This window comes from Canis lupus, chromosome 13, assembly GCF_003254725.2.
Source record: "Canis lupus dingo isolate Sandy chromosome 13, ASM325472v2, whole genome shotgun sequence".
NCBI classification, from domain to species: domain Eukaryota; kingdom Metazoa; phylum Chordata; class Mammalia; order Carnivora; family Canidae; genus Canis; species Canis lupus.
The window spans coordinates 4670936-4691209 of record NC_064255.1 but is presented as its reverse complement, the minus strand read 5'-3'; the positions used below and the strand labels follow the sequence as shown (position 1 = coordinate 4691209).

The window sequence follows — 20274 nt, the reverse complement described above, 5'->3', positions numbered from 1 at the left end:
AGATCCCAGTGACGTTAGAACTTCTATCTAGTTATGAGTCTCATTGGACATCACTGGAAAGTCCTTTCCAAACACAACTGTAGGGAGATTTTAACTGTGGTATAAATTTGTAATACCCTGGGGAAAAGCTGTTTGGAAAGACAAACTGTACAGTTTATGTATACTATACTTCTCACTTGGCCTTCAAAAGCTACCTACAGCTACTTATGTAGAGAATCCCATGTGGGAGGTCTACAAAGCTATACACTGAATTGTTCAACAATGATGATGTTGGGACAGAAATATCACTTAATGGGGGGGAGGGGAGTCTCTTTTCCCTTCTATCTTCCAAGTATCAGGTTGTTGTTTTCTGTTTGTTTGTTTCTTTATAGTTTTTATTTACAATGTGGTACTTCTGAAATCAGAAAAAAATGTTTTACAAACCTGAGGGAGTGCTTGTGGAATTCAAAGATACTTTACTAAATATGGGGGAGAAAAGAAAAGCAAGTTTAGTTTTTCCAAGAAGTCTAAGAACTGCCTGGTTAGCAGTTAATTCAGGTAAATTCAGGAGGTAACTAAAATACTTAATGGCAGAATAGCTGTTAAGAACTGAAGCCACCCTGGCTCTCAATCTACCTTCTCCAGCAGCAGGACCAGCAGACACCTCTAGGAGAACTGACCACTGTCATCACTCAGCTACTCTGAATTTAAAACCTCTAAACTTCCTTTTCAAAGGTGCCCTCTTGGGGCGCCTGGGTGGCTCAGTCAGTGAAGTAACCAACTCCTGATTTTGGCTCAGGTCATGATCTCAGGGTCACTGAGATTGAGCCCCATGTCGGGTTCTGTGCCAGGCATGGAGCCTGCTTAAGATTTTCTTTGTGCCTTTTCTCTCTTCCTCTTTTTTTCCTACAGCCCTCTCCCTCTCTTAAACAACAACAACAACAACAACAACAAAAAAAAAACAAAAAACAAAAAAACGGTGCCCTCTCTGGTTGGCTCAGTCAGTAGAGTACACAACTCTTGATCTCAGGGTTAAGAGTTCAAGTCACACACTGGGTGTAGAGATTACTTAAGAATAAAATCTTAAATCTTAAAAAAATAAATGATAAAATCTTTTAAAAGCTTAAAACTTAAAAAATGAATAAGTAAATAAAAGGTGCTCTCTCAAAACTATTACTCTTAGTTCTTGCTCCTGGTGCCTATCAAATCCAAAGCAAGGCAGCTACCAAGTGGACAGAATGCCATAAAAAACCTTTAATGATCTTCAGGTCTCCCAGGCTTAACTCTGTAAAATGCACACTGTGATCAAAACAAATCCAAATCCAACCTGACAGGCTAGTGCAGACCCCTATAATACTCCTCCACTGTCACAGTTATCTTTTAAATTAACGCAGTACTCTGCCATTTTAAAGACCATTTCAAAAGTATTTGATGTTTGACATGGCTCTATGACAGTGAGCAGGGTGTCTATTATGCAGGCTCCTTTATCATGTAGAGACCTGGGTCATAGCAAAATTGTCTGGCTTATTCAAAATCCTCATGGGGAAAGAAGCCAAGATAAAAATTCAGTCTTATTTTATGACTAAATCCTGCTGTGCTACCTTATTAAGAAAAAATAAATAGAAACTATTTGCTTTTCCTTCCTATACCTAGGAAAGGTATTTCTTAAAACATTATAAAAAAACAAACCATGAGTCCTTGGTATAATGGACTTTCAATTATGTAACATGTACTAAGCCTCTATAAATGTACCCTGCTCTTGCTACATATTAGGAATAAAGCTAAGACAATGTAGTTTGCTGACCTCAAGGCAGGGGTCTAACCAAGAAAGGAGACAGAAACAAGTAATACAATACAGAACTGTAAATATTATAATAGAAGATATATGTAACATATTGGGGCAAAAAGGGAATAAATAACTATCTCAGGGGACATTAAGGAGTTTCACAAGAGCAGTGATGTCAAGTGGAAGTCTGAAAAACAGGCAAAAGAGAGAACATGCCAGTAGAATCCCACAAGCAAATGCATACAGATGTGGAATAGCATGGCGCATTTGGGGCTCTACCAGAAATAAGTAGCTGGAACACAGAGTACAAGGGGTGGGTGTGTATGCATACGTATGTGCCAGTAGTAGATTGGTACACCACGAAAATGAAAATGGCAGCAATGCAGGAGAGTGATGAGAGGAGGAAAATACTGGAGATAAAGGAGACCAGCTAATGGCAATTACAATAGTCCAGGCAAGAGATGGGAACCTAAACTAAAGCAGCGGCTGTAGCTACAAGGGCAGGGCCAAGAGGGGACAGGGGGTATAAAGTCAGTGGAAACATACGAAGTTGTTGGTATCTGACCATTTTTGACCTACAAAACAGCAATTCCATATGACTCAACCAAATGCTACTGGAGGTAGAAATAATATAGCTGTTAGATTGGGTCATGGGGCGGGGGGGTGGAGAGAGGGAGAGGTAAGAGTCCAAAATAGCTGATTACCATGGTCTGGTTTGATAACTAGGCAGAGGTTGCTGCCACACACTACATGAGATGAACACCTGAGGCTGGGATTGGGGGCTGGTGGGGGGGAATAATGTCCTATTACCTGTGGCACAGACACATACAGTGCCCAGGAGGAAACCAGGTGTGGGAGTCTGAAACTACAGGGATCATGAGGCCACAGATGGAGATTTCGGAGTCCCAAAGCTGCAGGTGGAGATCAGAGCCCAGGGTGTGGCTGAAAAATGCGCTGACAGAATACTCTGTCCCACTAAGACAGAAAAGCCCAAGTCTAGCCTGGCCACAACTCAGACCCACACTAGATTCTCTCCAGCTCACTCAGGCAATTTAGGCATAGAAGCTGGCAGACTGAATTACAGATTAATTGGGGAAGGGAGTTTGCAAGAGGTCACAGGGGCCAGAAATGACGGTGCAGGCAAGACAACAGCTAAAGTGATGACTCAAGACTCCAGGCTCAGCAGGAGAGGAAGCATGACTTGAGGAAACCAACAATGTCAGTGCAAAGGGTGGGGACTAGAGATGGACAAGGTCAAAGAGCAGGTTCTGGGACGCCTGGGTGGCTAAGTGGTTGAGCTTCTGCTTTCGGTTCAGGGCATGATCCCAGAGTCCTGGGATCGAGTCCCACATCGGACTTCCTTTGAGGAGTTGCTTTTCCCTCTGCTTGTGTCTCTGCCTCTCTCTCTGTCTCTCATGAATAAATAAAATCTTAAAATCTTAAAAACAACAAAGAGCAGGTTCTATAACAGTGGAAAAGATGGAAAGCAGGCTCTGGTTCAAGAACTGGATTTAAAGTTACAGAAGTAAAGCCTTTTAGAGGTCAAGGGTAAAGCAAGAGAAGAGCCCACAAAATTCAAGTGGAGGTGATGCTTTGTGAGCTGCAGGAAGCCAAAGTTGGAGGGATTTCAAACCAAACCAAAACCAGCAGCGACCTGAAGTGACATGAGACCAAGACAGAGAAACAAAATGAAAGCCAGAAGGAGAAGAAAGAGGCAAGAAAGTGCCATCTTCTTATGATTAAACATGGACTTGGAACCGTGCCTGAAAGGGAGTTTAGTTTAGCTTAACACAGGATGCACAAGTTGGACTAGGTTCAAATAAATGACCACAAAACATGTCTTCCTTTAGTTCTATTGTTATGTAGTAGTAGTAGCACCATCTTCATACAGGCCTAACCAGGCCTGAAGGAAGCAGCAATGTTTTCCACACATTTCATGGCATTTTCAGTCATCCAAGTGAGTAGCTGTGCTTCTGGAGCTCACTAGTTCTGCCTGCTGCTTCTGATTTCTTAGCTCTGTCCTAAAACTCAGACCTGCAATCTTCCGTCCCCTAATTCATCTTCCTATGTCACTGCTAAGGCAGCTCTTCTGCTTTTCTTCATGAAAGTTATTTTTACAACCCCCACAACACAAGGGAACTTTTCTCTGCACAATGGCTTGTACAGTTTTTCTTAAGCTTTCCTAGTGAGGTTCCTCTAGCTCCCTGACCAAAAACCTCTGTGAAGCACCAATGTGTTTGTGGTACTTTCCAATAACACAGAAAAGGCACAAGTTTACTAGTGATGGGACCTGGTCAGACTCTCTTCACAAGTAAAAGTAGACAGACAAAAAGGAAAGTAGTAATCCTGAGTACAAGTGAAAAACACCTCTCTCTGAACAGGTTTTCCAACAAGAAGCAGAAGAGCAACCCAGACTCCACTTCTTTGGCCATAACTTTGCATGGCATTTACATACCTCCCTACACTTATCCACACAACAAAGATAGTAGAGTTCAAGCTGTCCAATAATTTTAAGACTTAAGTAGAATATTTTACAAATAGCTGGATTCTAAGCATTTTTTAAGTGAAATTATTTCCTTCAGGTTTGAAGACAGGATTCTTCTACCTCAGAATTTCACTTTCATCTTCACTGCACTCAAGACTAAGGACTCAAGAGCCAAAAAGCAACAACTGAAAGTATTACTACTTACAAAATGACTTAAAAATGAGGCACTTAGAACAATTACTAGCACAAAGCAGCTATTCAAAAGTGTTAGTTGTTATGATAAGCAAAAAATCCAGCATCAAGTCATAGAGATCTTTCCTGAACAGTGGTCAAAATTCCAATGTAGCCCACTATCGCCTGTCTGCCCCACACAAGTGAACCATCCTCTTCACAGTGCTGGTATAGCTGTTGTTCTTGTGGACTAAATTTAAATAGCTAAACTTTCATGTCAGTGGTTCTGAATGTCTCTGAACTGAGAAACAGGTACAACAGTGGTTCTCACTGACTGGTGGTCAGAGAGCAGTAATTCATCATTCAGAAGCTGAGGCTGTCTACAATGAACTCTTACCGCTCAGAATTTTTTCCTTTAAACTACTACAGTGATGTTCAAGAGATGTAAATCTCTAAAGTACTATTTTTTAAGTCTTTTCAAAATAAATCTGAAACTTATCTACACACCACTTCCCTGGACCCTAGGTCTGACATATTACAACCTGTGAGGATATTCTGTATACACTGGGTCCTTGGGTCTCCTCCTTCCCCTGCCTCTCAGACATAAAGTCAACCTCTATGGCTTTAACATCCTACAGAGTACAGAGATAGAAGAAGTTGTTATTTGTTAGAATAAACAGCTTCAGTAGAAGACTAATATGAAAAAAAAAAAAAGAAGACTAATATGAAGACACAACCTTAGTCTTCAGTTCACCATGTGAGGGGCTGGTGTGAATGGAAGGCATTCCCCAAAACGGGGGGTGGGGCGGGGATTGTGATGAGCAGAGGTTTGTGGTTTAGTTCTCAAAAAAAAAAAAAAAAAAAAAAAAAAAAAAATCCACATCTGTGAAACTATGATAATCGTATACTGTATATTTTATATATCTTATCAAGCCTTAAAATAGCCTCATAATGTGTACTGGGAAGGTGCTATGCTCATTTTATAGACAAAGAAAATGAGGCCCAAAGAAGGTAAATGACTTACCCCGGGTCACATAGCAAGTTGGTAGCAGAACCAGCAATAGAACTCAGATCCCTGGGTCCAGCACTCTTTCCATTATACTAAGCTACCTCCCATATGACACAATGAAACTGGAAAAGAAAATATTTCATGGGCCTAACCTTACTAATACCACTTCTTTACTATCTGCTATATCTTTCTCTCACCACATGTTGCCACCTCTTGAGGCATAGCCATACAAAAGATTCCTGGGGGGTGCATATACACTGTATTTAATATTTTTTCAAAGAACTTCTAGTGTGAATCTAATACAGAAAAAAATGACAAAGGTAGTGTCAACAGTATAAGCCCTAACATTAAAATAAATACCTGACTTTTAGTCCTAACTTTGTCATGACACTTACACAGTCAAATGCAGCCATATGCCTTGGGCAACTACTCAATTCTTCTGTATCTTTACTTCTTTAGCCACAAGAATAACTGCTCCAACACTTCTCGGAAGTGTTGTAAAATCAAATTAGACAATGTATATCAATCCATAAATTTAAAAACACTTAATACAAGGGTTTTCTTAATGGAAAATATAGGTTAGGCTGAATCTATGCTCACTGGAAAGTGATGGTGGATATTTAGAGATCAACACGGCACTCTAGCAGCCATTTTGGTACACTTCCTTTGCAAGACAAATGAATTATACATAGACACATAATGATTATACAATAAATACTGAATGAAGAATTTTCAGAAGGTGGCACAGCATGGCAGAAAAAGTACCACACCAGTGACCGGGGTTCTAATTCTAGTCCTGCCATTAGTGAGATGTGTGACTGGGCAACCCACTTCACCCCTGAGGCCTCAAACTTCTACATCTATAAACATGAGGCAGTCGATTCGACTGTAGAGAGTCCCTTCCAGGTCTATAACTGTGATAACTAGAGTTAAAATAACTTATTTATAAGGTGAAAGATATGGTCCTGAAATTGTAAATTTTCTACAAAGAAACGATAAAGATACTTCCCAACCCAATATTCCAGCTATAAAGAGGAAATCTAGGAAAGAAATGGGTTTTTACAGAGTACTACTTACTTGCTAGACCTTGGAACTACCATTTCAGCTAGTGTTTCATACTGCTTAATCCAGTCATTGTGGTTTAACCTGCAAAAAAGTACAGTAAGTACTAGAAATGAAAAAACATGTCTTACCTACTGCCATATCTAGAAGGAGAAAAAATATGAGAAAAACAGGACATTTGACTAAAGCATACCTCAAATCTATGTAACAACAACAAAAAAAAATCCAAGTTTCCTACTGAGAATGAATTTCAAATATAGTAACTGGTGAAGCAGGAAATGCAGTTCACCACTCTTATATCCAGTAAGTATTGCAAAAGAGGCACATCCTAGAACTAAGTGTGGAAAGGAAGTGAAGTACAGATTCTAAATGACTTTCAAACTTCAGAGTTAATACATATTACCTTGTTAAAAATAAATTAATTTAAATGCCATACTGAAATCCCTACCATTTCTATTCACTGGCTGTTATGAGAGGCTGGATCAAACTGTATTTACTAAAAGCACAGCATGCCAGGAAGCATTGAGTAAATTAAGTGACAGCAAACCATGCTGCACAGAACGTTGTACAACAACCACCTTCTCTAGAGACCAACGGTTTTGGGCGTGTGCGGAAAGACAGTTATGTTTGCAATATAAAGAACTGCAGTATTTGTAGACCAGATAGTGAATGATTCAACACATAAGGTACTCTAGGTCCTATGTTTCAATTATAATGTACAGAAGATCGTAAAAACTTCTGATTTTAAACACCAATTTTCAATAAAGACTGAGACAAATCTTTTATCTGAGCAAAGGTTATTTTCCTAATAGTATAAAAACACAGATACACAGAAATTTATTATAAATAATCAGTGCTCTAGTATTCTGCAATAAAGGGGCAAAAGCAGGAGTCAGATAATATTGTAGCTACAGTAAATTCAATGGGGGTGTTTTCCCACCCTTTCTAGGAGGTATCATTTTCCAATCCCAGCTTTTTAACGAGATAAAAATGGAGAGCACAGCAAAGCAAGAATTCATGCAATGATACTGTGAAGAATCTCCAAATCTCCCACCTCAGTTTGGATCCTCCAAAGATTCCCCAATAGCAAGACTTCAGTCCAAGTCAGAAGTAAAACCATTACCAGTGTTTCTCTCTCATACACACATACACACACACACACACACGTATGTGCACAGAGTTCTAATCCTTTCTATGAGTGTCCAAAGGTTTCATTTTACCAAGATTAACTATAATCAAACGTTAACACAGAAGACCTACTCTAAAGAAGATTTCTTTTTTGGGGTGGGGGGAGTAAAGAAGATTTCAAAGGGTTATCTAATCCAGCAAACTATGCGCAGAGCCTGTTTTCATAAATAACGTTTTAGTGAAACACAGCCACATCTGATCTGTATATACTGTGTATGGCTGCTTTCAGCTACAACCACAGAGTTGACATCGCAGAGCTGAATAGTTGTAAGAGATCTTATGGCTCACAAATTGTGAGATATTAACTACATGGCCCTTTACAGAAAACCTTTGCTAATAACCCTTGACCTAATCTATCCTTTGATTCTTAAAGGGTTTCACTCATCTTCAACAATCATAAAGATTTTTCAAAAAGACAAAGAGCTTCCTAGTATCGAAAAATCCAAAATATGTACTTTAAAAAAATCTAGTAATTTAGTATTATTTAATTTTTAAATAAGCCAATTCTACTAAGCTGCTAAATTTGATTTGGAATCTCAAGTTATAATTGATGTCTCCGTTACCAAATTAAAAACTAAATTCTACTACATGTGCCATGAGTTGAACTGGTTGACAGAATGAATGACAAGGTAATAGTCCCTCTACAATTGAGTTCTATGGAACACTTCAAATTACAATATCAGATACTAATATTTTTCTTATATTTTAACAAGTAAAAAACTTTTGTAATTAAAAGACATACTTGGGAACTACGACCAGTAATGTGACGAGATACTCTGAATCAAGAACAAAATCATCCTTCTTCACAATTTCCGCTAAACTTCTAGTTAGCAAACTTCCTCTGAGGAATAAAAAAAAAAAATAATAATCAGGCTGATAATGCCTCCATAATACAAGTAAAGAAACAGCAGGCTAATTACATTCACATGTATATACTATATATACATCTTGAGAAACAGATTAATTTTAGTTAACATTTTTATTTATATGAAACCAAAATGTAGCTATTTCTCACTCCCATTATCAAAGAAATGTCAACATTTATCAAAATTTGCCTCTAGTATCTCCCTTTGTGTTTGCTTTAATTAGTGTAACTCAGCTCTTCTCTTGATTACATATATAATATCTTGACTGGACAAGTGTTATTCATTATATGCCAATTAAAGTCTATTTCATAATTATAAAATTATATCATCTAAGGACAACCTTTGATTTTCCTTCCTCTCCCTGGGTATCATCTGATACTAAGCAATTTTGGTTAGTTAACTCAATAATTAACTCTTCCAAATCAGTCTTCATTTGGTCTCCCAGTACATTTCATAATGAAAATGACCTGCGTTATTTGTACCACTGAAGGCATCCCACCAACTTTCCCTCTGGAATACAAATGCATAACTTGTTTATGCTTAAAGCTTGCAGTAGTCATACAATAAGATCAAGAAAACAAACATGTTTTAATTTTTGAAAACCTAACGTAAAAAAGCTAAACCTGGAAAACAGAAAAACAGATAAATTACACTGCAAAAGGATTCTTCAATTATTTTAAGGAGCAGGTAACTGCTATGTAATTAAACTATGATTTGATTTTAAACAGTTTTAGACAATTTTTCAGTAAAAACTCAAAATGTATAAAGGGATAAACTAAGACTCAACTCACAAGTTTTATGAAACAAGCATAATAAAATCAGCCTCACATCTGTTTTGACTAGCCCAAATTAATAAACTTTTCTCCATGAAGTAAACAAACACTGTTTTGATTACAGAAACAGCATAAACTGAAATTAACTAAACCCCAACAATAGCTCATTTAGTGCATGCTAGAATGCTCCCCCACTTCTTAAATTCACATATACTTAATATGCTTACGCATTCTTCCGTTCCAAATTCTGAAGATTTCCTTTCAAGTTATTATATGCGGATGCTCTAGATTTCAGGTCATTGTCAATCTGAGTCACTCCCTTTAAAAATGAAAAAGAAAAACAGGCAAATTTTCCTAAATCTGCCTCTACTAACACAAATAAAGTAGCTGTACCTGAACATTTACTTTAAAAAACACCACTAGTTGCTGATGTAAGAACTATTATTTAAAAAAAAAAAAAAAAGAACTATTATTTTAAAAGCACAACTTGGGACCCCTGGGTGGCGCAGCGGTTTGGCGCCTGCCTTTGGCCCAGGGCGCGATCCTAGAGACCCGGGATCGAATCCCACATCGGGTTCCCGGTGCATGGAGCCTGCTTATCCCTCTGCCTATGTCTCTGCCTCTTTCTCTTTCTCTCTCTATCATAAATAAATAAAAATTGAAAAAAAAATTTTTAAAAAAAGCACAATTTTAAAAGTTCATGTTAAAAAATAACCTACTTCATTTTGAAACAACCTTGGTAATTTCCATATGAAATTTTTGTACTAAAAAAAAAATTTTTGTACTAAAGATAATGTTTTAGACCACATATATTTTAACTACTGTTACGATATTACTTCTTAAACCATGTGAATGGAATCTAGGCCACTGGGTATAGATATTATTGATTAAAAGACTTTAAATTCATAAGGCTAAAGGATCAATTTCCAAAAGTAATAAACTACACAGTTTTGTTTTACACTATTCTTACACAAAATATTTTTGCGATCAAATTAAAATTGTGGTTGAATGTATTTATAAATGTTACAGAAGATGATTTTTCAAAATGAGGCCTAAAACTACTAACAATTTAAGGAGAAAATACATATCAGCAGATTTAACATTTGAAAAACTAGTTTCGACTTGGCTCTACCATTATTAGCTGTGTGCCCCCAGGAGAAGTCAATTCACCTCTATGATCCAGTTTCCTCATCTATACCAGTATCAGAAGATGATGATTAGATATTTGATAAGGATCAAAAGAAAATAAGGCTCAGTCATAGTAAGAGTACCACTCTGTATAATCAAATTACTTGTTTTCATTAAATTATAATGATGATTTCAGTTTTTAAATTCTTTATAAATCTACTCATTCATATTTAACTATAGAGTACACTATTCAAATAAAGTCATTGGGAGCCAGGAAAAAGTCTGTCCAAGCAATTTAAACCATACTTTTTCATCCTAGTCATCCTAGTCAGGTCATGACAATGTTGATGATTAAAAGGGCCTTGTCTATTGCCCTGTTTATAGTTTTAGGAAGACTTTTACATTTTCTCTCAATTTCAATGACTACAATATGAAAGGAACTCTTAAAAGTTCATGGATGAACTTCAAGATCTGTGTACTCCCTGAAACTGTACATAAACTCATGTTTACATAAATATAGGAATTTTTCTGGGTAGAGGATCAATATTGAATGTCAGAAGGCATCAGAGAACCCATAAAGTTTAATGTCTGAATCAGTACTGTACAGAAAACATGCTGAAGTAATCACTGTCACTTACCTGGATGACTGCTAAATCTTTAATAGATTCCAATTTCCTGTTCTACATAACTTCAGTTACCCTTAAAATTTGTATAAATAATAATTATAGAATTTTACAGTTTATTTTCTTACTTAGAGACCACTGATGCAATACTTAAGTTAGCCACCACTGACGCAATACTTAAGTTAGCCACTTAAATGACACAATTTGGATAACGTGTACAGCAAAGTGTTACACTTTTTAACATCTTTCCTTTTTGTAAAATTTGTACTAAGGGTACCTCCTATTTGTATTAGTCACATATCATTTACTTTGTCAAAACCTAAAGAATACTTTACAGCTAAATACTTATGAAATAAATAAATCAATGTGTCCCACTTGTGTCATTTTTTATCTTACCTTGGCAATTATTTCAGATATATTTTTCAGGGACTGCTTGATTGGATATTTAGCCATGTCCCACTGAAACCTTGTTATATAAGTAACCAAGTCAACTGAAATAAGGAAACAAATTAATTACTAAGAAGCAATAGACTGTGTATAGTTTTCCTACACAGTAATAAATTTTAACGCTGAAATCTGCTGAGAAAATCAGTAAAGACGTCATCATTGCTGGAGAGTCTCGATTTTAAAAATGTGGAACTATATTAAGTAACATGGATTAATAAACATTTTTACCTTGTAATCTGGCTGGATCTCTTCTCCTTACTCAAAATTTATACATATACATATTAAAATGCTCCTTCTACTTTGATGACTTAAAAAATGGAATATGCGCATACCCATGATTTGCCTCATATGTAGGAGAAAGAGATACAAAGATTAACTACCTCCAACTGTCTCTTCAATAAGCAGAATTTGACAAAAATATGTTCTTTCTTTGCCAACTTATCCAAACTGAAAATAAACCTATTAAAACCAGGTGATAATTGTTTGTAGGAGTCTACAACAATCTTCAAAACACAGATCCTTTCACATTCAAATGAAAAGAATAAAAAATGTAGGCGCAAAGAGACACTCCACAACTATTCCATTTTCGTAGCTAAGTCATTCACCTTATATAAGTCAATATCAAATCCTGAAACATTAGCTTACCTCCATTGGCCAACAGATTCTCCTGAACTTTATCTTTACTATCCTCCAATACATCAGCCATATATTGAGCCACCTTCTTAACCACCCTTGGGAGGGGGAAAAAAAAATCAACAACCATTTTCAGAAAAAAGACCTAAATTCCATGCTACACAATGAACACATTACAAACACATATGAATTTGAGTATATATGTTCCCATTACACATAGCTGCATAATATAGAATGGGCCATAATTTCTATGAATAATGCTTTAAGGATAAAACGGACCAAGATTTTGTTACATATGTTCAACTGATTAACTTGAGAGTTTTAAAGAACCTACATGCAATGTTAATTAAGTCTGGAAAGAAAGTAATGGGAAACTAGTGAGAAACATATATTATATGACAAAAATGGGTCAATGAATCTGACTGCGAGGACCAAGAACAAAGGACAGAGGCTGGAAGCTAACATTCACCAATTATATGCTTTCACTTAGAACAAAAGAGATCTGGTAGGCAACAGTAATGATGAAAAATGAGGTATTGGATTATTTATTCATTCACTATTTATTGAACATCTATGTTCAAGGAACAATGCTAAAGAGAAACCACTGTGCCATAACTACTGAAGCATCTGGATAGCACCTTCTCAAACCCTTCATTTTATGTTAAAGACACCAAGATATAAAGAGTTGGTAAGTGACTTCATCACAAAAAGTCAAAAGTCACAAAACTAGCTAATGGCAGAGTTGCAACTAGAAACATGGCATCTGGACTTTGGTGTTTTCTCCATTTCCATGTCTGCTTCTAGGCCTTGAGTGGGACACAAAAGCATACAAGACCAAAAAAAAAAAAAAAAAGAAGAAGAAGAAGAAAAGAAAAAAAGAATCACTTTCACATTGCTTAAAACCGAATTGGGAGAGTGGGAATCCCTGGGTGGCTCAGGGCGTGATCCTGGAGACCCGGGATCAAGTCCCACTTCGGGCTCCCTGCATGGAGCCTGCTTCTCCCTCTGCCTGTGTCTCTGCCTCTCTCTCTCTTTCTCTTTCATGAATAAATACAATCTTTAAAAAAACTTGAATTGGGAGAGATAACAAAAGACACAAATGACTAAATACAAAGCAATCTGTGGTTAAAGGTCAGCAGAGAATACCAAGTTACAGCAAGAGAAGCATAAAGGAAAAAGGGATCACTTCCAGCTACTGTAATCAAAAAAGCATGACTCAAGAGCAGGGCAATGAAGTACAGGAATAGTTCTAAAAGGATGATCAGATGGGAAGAAAGAACATTCTTGCTGCAGGGCACCCTTTAAGTCAAAATTGGGAGGGGCAGAAAAGCAAGGGCAGGATCCAGACTACAGAGAGCGCTATGCTGAGAAGGGGAGGTTAGGCTAGGGGAAGGTAGCCTGGGGCCATACTGCAGATAGCCTCTGAAGTCAGAGAAGTGTGACAAGGTCAAAACAGGGCTTTGGACACTTAATCTAAGGACCATATGCTCAATGTCAGGGAGGGTAAACAGACAAATTAAGAAACTTCTCCAAGGGATGCCTGAGTGGCTCAGTCAGCTGAACGTAGGACTCTTGGTTTTGGTTTAGGTCAGGATCTCATGGGTCCGTGGGAGGAGCCCCATTCCTGGCTCTGCACTCAGTGGGGAGTGTGAGAGTCTCTCCGTCTGCTGGTCTTAGATGCTTTTGTGTTCCTAATTCGAAAAAGAGTGCATGTGTGAGAACATGCATGCATGCTCTCTCTCTAATCAATCTTTAGAGAAAAAAAGAATTTTTTTTTCCAAAATTCACTTATCCCTTCAAAGGAGATAAGCCATTATTCCTGTATAATTTCACAAGCATCTTGTGAACAGAACCATTTGCTATGAACATGCAAAAATGCTCATATGTTTGCCACAGAAATAGTTCAGTGTAGAACTGCCTAGTGTCGAATTTATAAACTTAGTTTGTAATTCAGAACTTTCCCAATCTCCCTGTGCATCTAAGAGTATCTATATCAAAGTACACATGGTCACCTTAAAAACTGCTCTGATGATTACTTGATAAGTACTGTCATTTACTTCACATATGACAATGTTCAGACTTTAAAACTGAACTTTAAATCATTAAGCCACCATCTGTCAATTCTCCCAAGGTCTAACAACTACAAAATTTATAAATTCCTCGTATGTTTCAGGAAAACTGACAAAAGACAAGAAGGGGATAAACTGCACAGGTAACTTTTAATTCCACAACCAAATGAACTACACTTAGCCTAAATATTTTCCAGACCCCTCCCTAAAAATTGTGAGCAAATCTTACACTATATTCAGGACATTCCAATGACAATTTAAAGAAAGACCTATAGAGTCATCAAGGTGGTTAAAAAGGATTCAAATAATTAGATTCTCAGGGACCTCCCTTCTTCATGTCTCTGGCTGTCACGACCTGAAACTGTAATGAGGGGATGGGAGTATAGGGAAGATAATCACCTCAGGGATGCCAACTACAAAGAGTTTCCTCAAACATTTTCTCAATTAAAAATGTGTTATCAGGAAACCAAGTGATGACTGGTATCATCTATTAGTACTCTGAGAATATCATCAATAGTTATATTCACATTTGCCCTATAATGAATGTATGGAATTACTACCTGTAAAGTACTCTGTTACTTTTTCTATCATCCTTTTACTCATTCTTATTGCCAAGTGCCTTAGTCTACTGTAAACCTGTTTCCTAACCGGATTTTTTGCCTCCAATATTAAAGACCATCAGTACATGTTTAGGTCTATTTACTTACCACACGCTGCTCTGTTAAAAGGTCTCTCTGCAACATCAGCCTCTATTGCTCACAGACACTGCATTATGGCAGTTCCATCAATAAAGAAAAGCCTAATACCATACATGGGAAACTCTTCCACAAAGACTTCAAAAGTTCCCTTAAAGCTTCAATCAAATATATATTTCTAAATCAAATCAAATATATATATCAAAGCCTAATACCATACATGGGAAACTCTTCCACAAAGACTTCAAAAGTTCCCTTAAAGCTTCAATCAAATATATATTTCAAATATATATTTCAGATTCTCCAAAATTCTGAATTTTACAAAATCGTACCTATTTACCCAAACCCTAAGTATTTAAAAGCTCTGTATTCCAAGAGTCAAAGGATTGAAGACTGGTTCTGCCAATTAATCAAAATGCAAAAAGTGATCAAGGATCCCCTATCCATCTTCAGCTAAAATACAGAGCAAGTAAATTTCAGAAGTGACTAACTCTAGTTTGTTTTTTTTTTTTTTTTAAAGATTGTATTTATTTATTCGTGTGAGACACACACACACAGAGAGAGAGAGAGAGAGAGAGAGAGAGGCAGAGACACAGGCAAAGAGAGAAGCAGGCTCCCCGCACGGAGCCCGATATGGGACTCAATTCCGGGAACCTGGGATCATGACCAGAGCCAAAGGCAGACACTCAACCACTGAGCCACCCAGGTGTCCTGACTAAAACTAGTTTAGAAAAACATTTTTTTACTATAATTGAATTTTAAACACAAGAGCATCACTATCTTCAATAAATGGCAATGGCATAACATTTTATGTACATAAATCAAAGACTTAAAATTGCTAGGATGGCAATACTCCCCAAATTGACCTACAAATTCAACACAATCCCCATAAAAATTTGAGCTGAATTCTTTGCAGAAATTTGACACGATAATCCTGAAATTCATATGAAAATGAAAGGAATAAGAATAGCCAAGACAACCTTGAAAACGAAAAACATTCTAATTTCAAAACTTACTACAAAGCTACAATAATCAAGACCATGTGGTACTGGCATAAAGACAGAAATAAGGAAATATAAAATAAAACTGAGAGTCCAGAAATAAGGTCCCACATTCATGTTCAGATGGTTTTCAGCAAGGATGCCAGGACAATTCAATGGAGAAAAAATAGTCTTTTCAACAAATGGTGCTCACACAAAAAAATGAATTTGGGACTCCTACCTCACATCATATACAAAACTCAAAAAGGATGTAAGATCTGGAAAACCTGAGTGGCTCAGTCAGTTAAATGTCTATTGATTTCGGCTCAGATGATCTCAGGTTTATAGGATTGAGCCCTGCATCGGTCTTCCTACTCAGCATGGAGTCTGCTTGAGATTCTCTCTCCCTCTACCTTTCCCTTGCCTACATTCACTCACTCTCTAAATAAAATTAATAAAATCTTAAAAAAAAAAAAAAAAGATGTAAGACCTTATGTAAAAGCTAAAACTCAAACTCATGGAAGAAAATATAGCTATAAAACTGTCACCTTAAATTAGGTAATGGTTTCTTAAACATGATATTAAAAACACAAGCAACAAAAAATAACACTGGATATTAAAAATGTGGGATCCCTGGGTGGCGCAGCGGTTTGGCGCCTGCCTTTGGCCCAGGGCGCGATCCTGGTAGACCCAGGATCGAATCCCACGTCGGGCTCCTGGTGCATGGAGCCTGCTTCTCCCTCTGCCTGTGTCTCTGCGCCTCTCTCTCTCTGACTATCATAAATAAATAAAAATTAAAAAAATAAAATAAAATAAATAAAATTAAATTAAAAATGTTATGATTCAGGGGCACCTAGCTGGCTCAGTCGGTGAAGCATGTGACTCTTGATCTCGGGGTCGTGAGTTCAAGCCCCACACTGGGTGTAGAGATTACTTAAAAAAAATTTTAAAAATGGGAGGGGGAGCACCTGGGTGGCTCAATCAGTTAATCAAGCTGATTCTTGATTTCAGCTCAGGTCATGATCTCAGGGTCTGAAATCAAGCCCTGCAGTGCTCAGTGGGGAGTCTGTGCTCAGTGGGGAGTCTGCTTGAGATTCTCTCCCTCTCCATCTGCCCCTCCCCCTGCTTACATACATGCTCTCTAAAATAAATAAATAAATCTTAAAAAAATTTGTGCCTCAAAGGACAGTATCAAGAAAGTGAAGACAACCCACAGAATGAAAGAAAATATGTGCAAATCATATCTGATTAAGTGACTTGTCTCTAGAATATATAAAGAACTCTTACAATAATAAAAAGACAAGACAATGAAAAAATGGGCAAAGGGTCCAAAAGACATTTCTCAAAAGAAGAAACATAAATGGCAAGTGTAAATGTATGAAAAGATGCTCAACACATCACTAGTCATTAGGGAAATGCAAACTGAAAAATGCAATAAAATACTTCATATCCCCTGGGATGGCTATAATAAAAAAGATGAATAGTAACAAGTTTGTCAACAATGTGGAGAAATTAGAACCTCTATACACTGCTAGTGGGACTATAAAATGGTGCAGCCACCCTGAAGAACAGTTTGGCAGTTCCTCAAACTGTTAAAAATAGAACTACTGTATGACCCAGTAACTCCACTCCTAGGTACATACTCCAGAGAAATGAAAACATAGGAACATACAAAAACTTGTACACAAATATTCATGCCAGCATTATTATTAGCCAAAAAGTGGAAATAACCTAAATGTCCACCAACTGATAAACAGATTAATAAAATACGGTATATTTGTATAATGGAATATTCTTTGGTTGAAATAATATCAATACATGCTACAACATGGATAAATCTTGAAATATTATGCCAAGGAAAAGAAGCCAGTCACAAGAGACCACATATGTAAAATTTCATTTAAATGTCCAAAATAAGGAAATCTTATAGATAGATATGTAAGAGAATAGATTAGTGGGTGGGGAGTAAGGGGGACAAGGAATAGGAGTTTGTAATGGTGGTAATGGGACAGAGATGAAAATGTACTGTAACTGATTATGGCAATGGCTGCACAACTCTATGACATACTAAAAATTACTGTATACTTCAAAGGTGCACACTGTACACTTGAAATAGGTGAACTGCATGGTATGTAAATTTTTCTTTTTTTAAAAGATTTTATTTATTCATGAGAGACAGAGAGAGGCAGAGACATAGGAAGAGGGAGAAGTAGGCTCCCTACAGGGAGCCCAACGTGGGACTTGATCCCCTGAATGGGATCACACCCTGAGCCAAAGGCAGACTGTTCCACTGCTGAGCCACCCAGGCATCCCTGCATGGTATGTAAATTATAAAAAATATTAAAAAGATAGTCACCATTTTCTACTTCAGGTATATTTATTTTTTTAGGTATATTTTATTGTATATAAATTGTACCTTCATAAAGATTTACGAAGAAAAAAAAGATTATTTTCTAAAACCATTCCAATAAGCAGAGTATGGGTAATAAATCCAATGTCCAAGTAGCTGGATAAGTGACTCTCATTTTGCTCTAGTCTATGCATATAAGTACATTACCCTTCTACAAATGCATCCAGTTTAGCCAGTTCGTCAGACAAGCCAACCAAGACATCCAGTGTGCCAACCTATGAGGGAAATACAGCATTTTACTACGTAGGTTTCATTTCTCCCCCCTTTTTTTTTTTTTTTACAAGGTGATACAACATCTTGAAGGGCCCACAAATCTTAAGTTTTTCTGTATTTTACTTCATAATGTGCAAGTGTGGCTAGCACAGACATTTCAGAGCTATTTACATGTACAAGCTAATCCTCTAATTCATGGGTACAACACTATTTAAGACGTGCAGATTCCATAATGGCAGGCCTATGCCTCTGCAGGAACTGCCTAGTGACGGGTGGATCATTTAAAGTCATGGTTTACAACAGCAGCTCTTAACTAAGGGTCCATGACTATCAGTGTCTCAAAGGAATTCGTAGCTACAAAAATATTAAGAACCAGCAGTTTTAAGTATTTCTTAAATGAATACTATGTTAACCAGTAAAATAAAAATATCATGATTTTTTCCATTCTATAAAATTACTGATAGCTTGCTTCCCTTTGAGGCTGCTGGGTTACAGATCTTCAATAAATGTTAAATAAATTAACTACATGAAATAACTTAAGCGAGATGTGCCAAGTATGATTAAAGAGGTACAATGGTAAAAACACTGACAACATTACTGAACATTATATGAATTTAAAAGCAAAAAACTAAAAAAAATAAGTAAATAAAATAAATAAATACATACATACATACATACATAACTAAAGCAAAAAACTAGGTTCACTGTGATATTTAAGAATAGGTATTACTGGGCAGCCTCAGTGGCGCAGCGGTTTAGTGCCACCTGTGGCCCGGGGCGTGATCCTGGAGACCTGTGTCTCTGCCTCTCTCTCCCTCCGCCTGTGTCTCTGCCTCTCTCTCTCTCTCTCTGTGAATAAATAAATAAATAAAATCTTAAAAAAAAAAAAAAAAAGAATAGGTATAACTACGATTGTTCATTTCCGAAGACTGTATTCATGAATGTAATATATCAAATATTTTCATAAGATTTCTCATTACAGTTTAAATTACAATTTAGAAAAGCACAAAGGTTTAAAAAATGTTATCTCATTTTGGTAGTTTATTTTTAAAATCTCAATTTCCCTATTATTTAAAATCTGAAGATTAGAAAGAACAAGATAAATTTTCAATTATGCCAATGGCTAGAAATGAGCCTTTTTTTAAGATTTTTATTTATATATTCATGAGAGACACAGAGAGAGAGAGAGAGAGAGGCAGAGAGAGAAGCAGGCTCCATGAAGGGAGCCCGATGTGGGACTCGATCCTGGGACTCCAGGATCATGCCCTGGGCCGAAGGCAGGTGCTCAACCGCTGAGCCACCCAGGCATCCCTAGAAATAAGCTTTTTTGAAGGAACCCAGTTAACTCATTTCTCCCAAAAGGTAAGCAGACACAACTGTCCTCTTCATGATGAACTCATATGCTATTCTGCACCATGCAGTTTTACCTTTAAGTCAGGAATGTTAAACTTTGAAGCAACAGCAAGATTATTGTTCTTCGAAGTTGCCGCATGCAATTTCTCCCAAGTTTGCTGACATGTTTTCTCCCCAGGAGCAGATATAAGCCAGAACTCAGTCATATTTGTTACCAAGTATTTCTTCCAAAATCAAGAGTGACTCTGAAAGGTAAAACAAAACAAACAAAAAATATCTTTAATACCATTTGTTTCTAAAGTATTTCAGAGTCACAGAATAAGTGATAAATATTAACCCGTTTCAAAACTAATCCAACACTGGCAGAACAAAGTCAAATTTACTTATCTGGAAGTAAATCCACA

General features: G+C 36.9%; 1 protein-coding gene across 4 annotated transcripts in view; it reads right to left on the bottom strand.

Moving 5' to 3' along the window:
• ATP6V1C1 (ATPase H+ transporting V1 subunit C1) overlaps positions 1-20274 on the bottom strand; it is a 60289-nt gene that overhangs the window by 24014 nt on the left and 16001 nt on the right. For all 4 annotated transcript variants that reach the window (XM_025450352.3, XM_025450350.3, XM_025450353.3 and 1 more), the window contains 7 exons: positions 19945-20115; positions 18452-18519; positions 12163-12248; positions 11467-11561; positions 9547-9638; positions 8423-8521; positions 6508-6576 (listed from right to left, as the gene is read on the bottom strand). In XM_025450352.3, the coding sequence (XP_025306137.1) occupies positions 6508-6576; positions 8423-8521; positions 9547-9638; positions 11467-11561; positions 12163-12248; positions 18452-18519; positions 19945-20076 (641 nt within the window). In that variant the 5' untranslated portion in view covers positions 20077-20115. The remainder of the gene's footprint in view (positions 1-6507; positions 6577-8422; positions 8522-9546; positions 9639-11466; positions 11562-12162; positions 12249-18451; positions 18520-19944; positions 20116-20274) is intronic.